Source organism: Myxine glutinosa, chromosome 1 (genome assembly GCF_964187855.1).
Source record: "Myxine glutinosa chromosome 1, kmMyxGlut1.1, whole genome shotgun sequence".
NCBI lineage: Eukaryota > Metazoa > Chordata > Myxini > Myxiniformes > Myxinidae > Myxine > Myxine glutinosa.
The window spans coordinates 37115922-37126682 of NC_136261.1; the positions used below are offsets into that span (position 1 = coordinate 37115922).

The window sequence follows — 10761 nt, forward strand, 5'->3', positions numbered from 1 at the left end:
AATTATTTATTTATTTTTGATGACTCATTTAATTAATTTTCAAAACGTTCCAGCTTCAGATGAAACACTGGTGGTTGAGGTATGCTATTAGCCAATTGATTAAGAAATTATATTACGATTATTGTTTATTGATTTTAAATATGCAATTAATCAATCAATTATTGTATACCTGTCTCTCCCAATACAGTCTCTATGAGCTGCACGGCGGTATCGCTAGGCCAATGCCGCGCTGGAGGATATTAATTTATTTATTTGGCATTGGGGTGGTGTACTTTGTGTCTGTACTTGTTGTCCCCCGTCGCACCGTGGAGCGAAAGGGGACTATGGTTTTACCCTCCGTGCGTGCGTGCATAAGCGAAGGACCGAATTCTAATATGGTGTGTGGGTGCAACCCACGTCAAAATCCAAGATGGCCGCCGCCATGTATGTCTGAACCTTGTGAGTGGAATATCTTGAAAAATAAGCGAAGTATCAACTTCTAATCTGGTGTGTGGGTGTATCTGGGCATAAGGAAGAACGCTATTGAAAATTGGGTCGCCACGTCAAAATCCAAGATGGCCGCCACCATATATATATATATATATATATATATATATATATATATATATATATATATATATATATATATATATATATATATATATATACATGTCTGAACCTTGTGAGCGAAATATCTTGAAAAATAAACGAACTACTAACTTCCAATCTGGTATGTGGGTGTATCTACGCATAAGGGAGAACGCTATTGAAAATTGGGTCGCCCTGTCAAAATCCAAGATGGCCGCCTTGCGTCTTCCATTTTGTCAACTCATCACTTCAACGACTGTGGACCTAGGCGTAACGCTTGTTTTAACACTATTTGATAGTGTCATTCCCAGTGTAACATGCCATCTTGCAACAGCTTTAGGTGGGAAGTGTAGGGATTTGCGATGGCATGCCATCGACTTCGCTCTGGATTGTTTTTGCATTGGAGTGTTGTCCTGTTGTGCTAAGGTGTATTCACTGACGAGCTGAAAGAAAATCTGAGAAACCAAACACGTAATGTATTGTTACGGACACGACTTATTAAGATGTTATGCTGGGCCGAGCGGAATGGCCGCCGTGTTCGCACAAGTTACCCGATTACACTCGAACGTTGGCCGAATCGCGCTATGCTAAATCAATGAAGGAAAGGACACAACGGCTGGGTTAAATGACACGACACCAGGGGTACAGTTCTCAAGACCTCCGGAGGAGGATATAATATTTGTTATGCAGAACGTTTAGATTACACGGCACAAGAGGTACAGCACAGAAAGGTGGGCACTTAAACACGGTCTTATCTTAGCCCCGACAGACCACAGACAAACGGGACAAGACTGACTCACACAGGGATTGATGGCAAGGAAGGGCAGAATCGATGGCTCAAGGTGCACCTTGGCTCAGGGGCAGAATCGACCCGGTCCGGTCCAGAGAGGCGGGAGGTATCTCTCAGCGCTAGGAGGTGACGTCCTTTCTTCTTCGTAGCTGAGGCGCATCTGACGTCACCTCCGTCTTCCTGCGCATATCCAGCGGGGAGTGACACGCCCACGGCTCGTTAGCTCCGCCCCAGATGGAATCGGTCCGCCGCTTCTTATTGGGTGCGGGGGGTTACCGGGCTCCGCCCTTGACGAGGGGCTGACAGTGAGCCCCTGAGTGGTAACCCCGTCGGAGCACATGGTCAATGGCGGCTAACCAAGCCGGAGTGAGGACGCGCACTCCCCGCGCCGCTGTTGTTGTTGTTGGTGTTGTTGTTTCATGAGGAAGAGATGCGGGGAGGTATTGGGAGGTCCTAAACTTACTAATGGTGCCATACAATCACATTCTGGTGCAACGAAGAGTCAGAATTAATGGAAACGAGTCCTTAACTGACATAGACTAAGAATAACTAGCAAGATGTCCTATAGTCGTCTACGTGAGATGCGGTGAACCTGGGTACGACATTTAATGGGGGAAAAAGCGGAAGGTCGGGGCTACAGAGTGTTGTTTACAGACAATGGGACTAGGGAATGGGGGATTGGGGATAGTTGGGGAGTATTGGGGAAATAGGGGAATATTTACAAGCGGATATGGATGGAGGCCAAATCCCATATCCGCAACAGTATGATTGGCATGCAAGGACTATCCCAACCGTGTGTACTAGTGTTTGAGTGCTCGTGTATTGAATTTTATTGATTTTTACAGGAGTACATGCCACTGCCCCCGGAGGAAAATGAGAACGGACAAGGCAATGCTTTGCCCGATGAACCACCACTGCAGTTCAGCGTCGTTGAATGTCTCATGTTCGCCTTCCACCAACTCGCTCGCCGCAGCCAGCCCTTCCTCACTGCGCCCGACAATGCCGATCGCCTCAAGGATTTCAAGCTCAGGTGTGTGAAGTTTGGGTGATTGTGTTCGATCTTGCACTTCATTTGTGGTGCTTGTTCATGGGACTTTGTGAAAGGAAAGTATTAGTTTTTATATAGTGTATGCAGAAGTCTTTGCTCACAGAGGAGCAAAGGAAAGAAGAGGGCAGCAGGTTTGAGACTGACTGGATCAAATGGGTGTTGGGAGATGTGGTTACTTCCCCTAAATCACCATGTTGTCATCTCACCACAAATCCTCTGCTTGGGTGTGTCTTTGTGGTTAAATTGAACCCATTGGCTTTGCGAGGCCTTTAGGCCTGATCATTATAGAATCAGAAACGGCTTGGAAAAAACCACCAAATCTTGCATGCGTGCTTTGGGTAACCAAAGTCAGGTCATGGGCACAAAATAATCCCTCCCCGCTCCCCACCTGTGAGAATTGGGGAAACCTGCCATTTTCACCTGTATGCTGAGAATCGTGCAAGTGGCTTAACCAATGACCCCTGCCAAAGGAATCAGGTATTCGTACTTTTTTTTTCGCCCCTGGACTGTTGCTATTACTAAAAGGAGACTTGTCCGTACACCTCACAAATAAGAAACGGTGCCTCGAGTTTTAATGTAGTGGTTCCTGCTCTTGTCGAGTAAAAATTGTATCGTTTGATCCTCAGATTTTGCCTTTGTGGTTTGGGTAACCATGGTCAGGTAATTGACATTAAAAATCGTATATCTTCCCAGCCCCTCCCCCCCAATGACTCCTTTTCTTTTTCTGCTCGTTCCCCGCAGGTTGCAGTATTTTGCTCGTGGATCGCAGGTCTACATCAAACAACTCCGGGCAGCCTTGCAGGGGAAAGGTGGAGATGACTTGAAAACTGAAGAGGTCCATTCCTTTCATGATGAAATGCAAAATGTTAATACCGGGATTGGGACAGTGTGTGAATGTCGGTGATGGTGACTTACTTTTCAAAGTGTGAAACAATTGTATGTCACAGTTGGACTGTGCACGATGTACATCCTGACTGTGAAGCCTATTTAAAGGAGGTTTTCGGCAAATGCAGGAAGTCCAAGAGCAACACATAAGTTAGATATTATGAATGACAGCATTGTGCTAATGATCGGCTTTGAGAAAAGGTGCCAATAATGTTTCCTTCTCCTGCCTTTCCTTGGCAACACCACTCGTAACAAATTGGGATTTTTTTTTGTCACACGTTTGTTCAGCTTTTATTTGTTGCCGTCCCAGCAAAGTGGGTTTCCCGACTTTTGCTGTCTGTGCTTGATGTCGATAAAAACGCAAAAGATGCACATCGTGCAGGCTTGGTGGTATACCGTTGAATTCTTATCTTGTCTTCTTTATCTGCAGAACAAGATAAAGGTGGTCGCTTTGAAGATAACCAACAACATTAACATTATAATCAAGGTATGCATGGGTTTGAGGTCTTGCTGAGGTCTTGTTTAGAGGTCTTGGTTGATTGCTGAGGGGCTGGTGATGCAACAAGCATTAAAGCGCATTTGTTGTATTTTTGAGAGCTTGGTGTCCTTCAGTTAAGATGTTAAGCTGATCATCGCTTCTTCTTGTAGTTCATTACCCTCTTGTTGTTCGTGTTTTTCTTTTGAAATCGTGTCCAATCAATTGAATTTGCCAAAGGTGGACTCCAATGCAGTTGTCGGCACATTTTTTTTTTTTTTGAAGGCTCCAAGCACGGACTATATAGCCCTGTCGATGTCCGGGGGCCAGGCCTTAAATAAGAGAAGAAAAGTATGTGATGAAAAGTGTATGATGATTGTTTACTAAAAAGAGATTAAAGCTAGCCCGATAGCTGCAGTTTGACTCAGACAGAAAGTAAGACAATCAATCCTGACACGGAGGGTTTAACACTGTTCCGGGCACCATTTTAATGCTCCTAAGTCAGAACGGTTGTGCTACCCTGAGCGGTTGCTGTCTACAAACTACTATCGAAAAAAAACTGGTCCAAACCGGATGGGTGTTTTTTAGGAGACACCATCTCCATACTAGATGGCCATTGGCTCTCGAAGGGAGCTCATCTGCCCTTTAACAGGTAGTTTTAAGTCCTGCAGGATGTCACAGTCACCTCTCCCCACTGGCAAGCGATTGAGGGTAGTCGGTTTAGTCGCTGACTGCCCGACAAATCTCGATGATCAAAGCAAATTGGATGCACTTGAGCTCAATTTGGAGTGTCATAACAAAGGGGTTGAATACTTATTGACTCAAGATAGTTCAGCTTTTCATTTTTAATTGTTTTGTAAAAATTCCAAAAATAAATAAATTGCACTTTAACATTATGTGGAGAAGAGACAAAAATAAAATCTCAATTAAATCCATTTCAAATTCAGGCTGCAACAACAAAATGTGAAAAAAGTTAAGGGGTTTGAATACTTTATGAAGGCACTGTATATTGAGAATTTTGGCAGAATTTTTTGTTCCTCGAAGCACATTTTGATGCCATTGTGAAATTAATGTTGATTGCAGTACTGTTTGTGTGTCATGTGAAGTTTCCTTATTTTTGTAATTAAATCAACTGACCTCTGATACCCGCATGCTTCCAGGACCTGTTCCACAACCCACCAGCCTACAAGAGTGTCGTGACACTGTCATGGAAACCAGTGCACAAAGTGGTGTCGTCTCCTGATGCAGGGTGAGAGCCAGGCTTCTAACTCCGTCCTGCTTTGCTGTTGCTTTTTGGGATCGTCTTTGGTCCACCATACCTGTAGTCTGCTTGTTTGATTAATGACCGAAGTGTTTCGTTCATTTCCCGGAAATAGACAAAAGAGAGTATCAGTGGGAGAGATTGGCGATGCTGCCGTGAAGAAGCCAGCTGGCCCAAAGCGGGATGAGCGACAAACGTACCGACCACCTGGTGGCAAGTACAGCAGCAACCTGGCCAGTTACACCAACTATGGTCAGTAACTGTCAGCACAACTCGTAGCTTCTATACTCACCAACCATGCTAAAGACATGAGTGTGACAATTGGGGTGATAGATGGTACCAAGTTCTTCCAAATTATTAGTTTGCGAGTTATTTATTAGTACAAACATTTGCCGTGAGCGTCATGTTACTTTATCGAAAACGAACCCTCGCTGGTCGGCCATATCCCCAAAGTGTAAATCTTAGGCCGATCAGTGAGGCTGGTTTATGATATGGTAAGTAAAGATGAACTTTAACTTTGGATCTAAAATCAAATCAAATTCTAACACAAACTCTTATGCCAGGCGTTTAAAATTATGCAATTAAACTCGGCGTCTATCTTCGTAAGACAATAAAAAAATACCATAACTTCCTCTTCTGGTTTATGCTCGTGGTTGGTGGGAAATGCTTTATGTGTGGCTCGTGGAAGATGGAAGATTATTTTATAACTGTGTTATGCATGCGGCTGGTGATAGACGGTTGGTTAGAGCTGCTTTGTTTTTATTCGCTTCTGATGAAGATGGTTTTCGAACTTTGTCATGTGCGCGGCTTGTGGGGATGTTGTTGCACCCGTGGAAAACCACGAATATGTGAAGCACAGGGCCGCGAATGTAGAAGCAGGTTTTTTAAATTATTATTATTATTTTTGAATACAAGATCGAGGCTCGTGAAAGAGCTAACATTAATCACACAGAAAGACGAACCGACACATAAAACAAATAATAAGGGGAGCGGTAGACAAGATGGGGGGAGAGGGGGAAGGACACAAACACAACATTTGAGAGCAGGGACATCGAGAGAACTGTGGGAGGGAGAGGGCTTGTGGGGGAGGTGGGAGAGCTATAAAATATATGGACACTGCAAGGACTTCCAGGAAAGAAGTTGGAATTTCAAAAAAAGTGTATCTGGGGTGAATTAGCGGGGGTAGAAAAGATCAAAGTTTTGGATGGGGGTGGTCACATTATAATTATATGAAATGTGAATGTCGGGGTTTTAAAGTAGGTATGTCCATTTTTGGTCAGTGTGTGGGAGAATAGCGGGTTTGGGGTCTGATCAAATTTACCGTGCCCTAAGGTGTCATGCACTGTGGTGCCTTGGCAGCTCTTTGGCGTCGGTGAAGTCGACAAATGCTTTCACAATGGCATGATCATGGGAGTGGAGGAGTGGAGGAAAGGCTGGAGGGGAAGTTTGACTTACACCAAATCTAACAAAAAATGAATGCCATATGGAGACATGCAAGTGGGGAACAGACTGAACTAGAAGACACTCAAACAGGAAACAGACCACAGACTGAACTGGAAGGGCACTCGGTAGAGCACACACCTCCGCCAGGCTGAACAGTTTGTTTTGTATCCACTGATAGGCAGGATCTGGATTCGAACCTGAACCAAAATCTAACCGGCTTCTTCTTGTTTTGAACCTGAACCACAAAATTTTGAGATATTCTGCTATATGTCGATTTTGGCCCAATCCCAATGGTGAAGAATCACTGAAAACATTCTACCAGCTGCATCCGAATCTGGATTTTCACCAAAATCTAATGATTTCGCCATTGCCACATACACTACCTCTACGCCAAATTTCGTCTGAATCCATCCAATTTTTTGAGATATCAGTTTCGCAAACAAACAACCAGACAGGGGTGAAAACATAACCTCCATCCACCTTCGGTGGCGGAGGTAATAATGGCAGAAACTGAGTTGAGGACTGACTCACTTCCCACTATCACGGTGGTACACTTGGTCTCCTCTGTTTAAAAATAGAGAACAGGTAGGACGGCAGAGAATCCATGTCGAAGAAAGAGTTTAATGAATGGAGGAGTCCAATTTGGGCAGGGCAGATGGTCGACTCCACAGAAACAAGTGTTGCTGATTATCACAAGTCACCCGGTACAGTTGTATAACTATACAAGTGGTTACTAACAACTCGGTGTAAATACTTGAAATGTGGTGTTTTGTATGTTTTGTATGATATTTACAAAAAAACAATGATCACAAACATGTTTTGAAAATTGTCTTTTTGACGCAGCTGTTATCCCGTAACCAACTGCCATGTGAATTTGAACTTTTCTCCCAAAGGTGTCGTTGTGCCTTAACGCCAAAATATAGATGTATTAGTCATACTTGGTGTTTATATTAAAAAGAAATATTTTTTAATTATGACCAATTTCAACCTCTCTTTCTTCCCTCCCCTCCCAAATACTGCTCGTGGATATTTCAGATCAGGGAGGCTGGGGAAGCTCTCGGGGCTGGAATAGAGGCAGAGGTCGAGGCCGGGCACGAACGTATTACTGAAAGCGCTGATTTCTTTTCTTCAACTTTTTACAGAAATGCAGTCAAACTGTTTCTTCCATGGAACTGAAAACTCTTATTTTGCAGTGTTAGAACTGCCATGTAACTGCTCGTTTTTATTTCCTTTTTTAAAATATCATGGACACCCCTCTCTGCCTCTCCCCTCCAAACACTCAACCCCATCTTAGTCCTGCTCACAAACTTAAAGGTTTAATCTCTGTTGCCCCATTTTATCGATATTTCCCCTCTCTCCTCCACACCAACTTCTGCACCACACTCCCTTTCCTCCCAACCTTCCTCCACGCATTGAACCTTCAATTGACAACAAGGTAATGGATTCCTTTTTTTTTTTCTTTTTTTTTTGAATGAACCTTTTTCATATTTGTTGCGCAGATTAGATGTTATTTTGGTCCATCGGCTTTCCAATGTAGGGTTCATACTTGATGTATTGACCTGAGCAGTAGGGTGGAAATTTCTCCAAATTATTTCGTTAGAATTCACTGACGACTTGTACTTGAGCCCCGTCAAAGTTTGGTGGTGCAAAAGTGATACGTTTCTGATGTTTCTTCTTTCAGGTGGTGAACTTTTGCTCCCTAACGTTATCAAAAGATATCAAACTTCTCTTCCAGGACTCTGCTCTGCGGTGATGCAGCAGTGGGTCATACACAAAGTATTTTTGGAATTCAAAAATGTCAATCGCCATTGCTGGTTCCTCGAATCTCGACGTGCAATGTGCATCCGGTCATATGTGAACGTTGTGCCCTCCTTTTGTATTTTGAGTCTGCGAGAGCGTGGCCCTCCATGATTACCGTTGTTGCAGCGAATCCTGCAAAACGAACGCTGTTGTTATCTCAAATTGCAATGTGATTCTCTTTCTGTAACATCTGCTGATGCTGTGGTTTTGCAAATGCCGGTGCAATTCCAGGTAAGGCATTTTTTTTTCATTGCTTTTGGTGCAAAGGTACAGTGGTTACACTCTAGACTTCCAGTCATGGTTGGCATACCCAGCGGCAAGTTGTGTTCTCAACAGACTGATTGGTTGCCCGAGTGACGGAATAATGTTGCATTTAAAATGGGTGTCTTAACATTCTCTTGGTAGTACTCTGTTTACCAAGAACCAGGGCATCATCACTTTGGCGTGGTCCAACCCCTGTTTTTGAATGGTGTCGTTTGAAAGGAGATCCATCGTGTGTCAACTTGCTGTGGTCAAATGGAAACTCCCTTAATGATATTTCCTCCTCCGCCCTCCTTCCCACCACCCATTTTTTCACAGGTGATGTGCTGGCGCTCTTTGTTAATCTCTCTCACTTTCCCCCTCTCAACAGCCATCGCTCAAGAAAGCAGTATTTGTTTTTCCTGGGAGGTTTGAGTACCCAAGTTGTTTTTACTTTTTTTGTATACGTAGTCGAAGCTTGTGAAGGAGCTACAACACAACGGATCAGGACACAACATAACAAAATGAACAGAAGGAGAAGGGGGGAAGTGCCAACAGCCGGGCGGAGGGAGAAAATAGACGGAGACGGACAAACAAGGGATGCAGGTAGATGGACATACGAGGAAATTGTAGTGATTCTTCTTTGCAGGGCCGGCTGCTAATTGCAGCAGATCTAATTCCACCACCATTTGTTTTCCTAACTTTGGCTGGGCTCTGTACATTTGCATTAAGCCTTACGTTTGTTTTTGATTGGCCTCTGCATATTTTAGCTTTTGCCACCCCCGTTGCAGTGGTTTGCTTTGATTGTCCCTTGCAATAAAAAAAGGTTTGTCAAAATCGAGCTTGGATTTCTTTGAAAGACAATTATCTCTGATGATATATTATTTATTACCGAATTCTCAGATTTCAGTTCGAATATTGAACACTGTTGGAATCCGTTGAAGGCCGAACTCAAATGACGTTGATCCTTCAGCTTCCAGTCCTCTCGATCAAGCATTGCTGTGTGGAGTTCCCCTGTCTCAAAACCGATATTCTTCTTCAACATGTTGGTGTAGTTGAGAACAAGTCTGCCCTGCTTTGGCCTTCCATGTTTAGGTGTCCAGAGCACAAGACTGGAAACAGGTTCGTGGTTCGTTTTTGCGGCGGTAGCAGTGCTCAGCAAATCTGAGACATCTTCTTGTGAGTTTAACTGACAGCCTTGGAAGTGAACCATGTAACTCTTTGTTTGTCCTATTTTGGGATCAATGGACACGGAAAGCTGAACGCTGAAGGCTATGTTCTTCAGTTTGAAAATTCCCCTCTGTTTGCAGAAATTATGTTGAAACACTGGTCTTCATGATGTGTTTTGTAACATGCACTACCTCACCTAAATGTTGGAGAATCTAAGGGAACTGTTGAAGACCAACCGAGTGAAAGTTTGATCTCTGTGATGTCAGCCGCGAACATTTGGGAAGACGCGCGTGTCGACTAGTGCAGTACATTTGAAGCCCATAATATACAGCTTCAAAACAGGCCACCTCTAGCTCTACTCAGACCTTCGTCAGGATGAAAAATATGGAAGTACTCCTGTTTGTGAAACGTCATGAATGGAGAGTCGACCTATTGAAGTTTCAGTAATACATTGAGTCACTTTGTCTTGTTTTGCAAAAGATGGAAAGATTGTGTTGCGGCTGGGATTTTGTACAATGCTGAAACCGCACGTGCATCATCCCAACAGCCTGGTGGTTTTACGGTCTGTATTAAGTGCACCTGTTTGCCCCTTCATCTTCTTTTGGTGATCAATCACCCTGACCCTACATTTACCAAAATATGGCTCCTTGTAATAATAATAATAATAATACATTTATTTTATATAGCGCTTTTCAAGAAGCCCAAAGGCGCTTTGACAGAGTACAAAAAACAAGTGCAAAAAGACAAAAATCAAAAGGTAAATAATCAAAGCAAAAGGAAGGAGAAGAGATAGTCGGGGGTTAAATGCTGTGGGTTAAATGTTGAATGCAGTGTTGAACAGGTGGGTCTTGAGTGATGTTTTGAATGTGGTGAGTGAGGAGGAGTCTCTGATGGTGTGAGGTAGTGAGTTCCAGAGGGTGGGAGCAGCGATGGAGAAGGCCCTGTCCCCCAAGGATCTGAATTTGGTCCGGATGGGGGGGGGGGGATCAGGAGGTTGGTACCAGCAGAGCGGAGGTTGCGGGTGGGTGTGTGTCTGGAGAGGTCAGTCAGGTAGGATGGGGCCAGGTTATGGAGGGCTTTGT

At 43.9% G+C, this 10761-nt stretch overlaps 1 protein-coding gene across 2 annotated transcripts in view; it reads left to right on the forward strand.

Moving 5' to 3' along the window:
- The window catches only part of API5 (apoptosis inhibitor 5), a 54863-nt gene extending 45517 nt beyond the window's left edge, over positions 1-9346 (forward strand). For both annotated transcript variants that reach the window (XM_078770886.1, XM_068109634.2), the window contains 6 exons: positions 2203-2387; positions 3147-3240; positions 3721-3777; positions 4926-5014; positions 5142-5278; positions 7505-9346. In XM_078770886.1, coding sequence (XP_078627012.1) covers positions 2203-2387; positions 3147-3240; positions 3721-3777; positions 4926-5014; positions 5142-5278; positions 7505-7578 — 636 coding nt within the window. In that variant the 3' untranslated portion in view covers positions 7579-9346. The remainder of the gene's footprint in view (positions 1-2202; positions 2388-3146; positions 3241-3720; positions 3778-4925; positions 5015-5141; positions 5279-7504) is intronic.
- The last annotated feature ends 1415 nt before the right edge of the window (positions 9347-10761 follow it).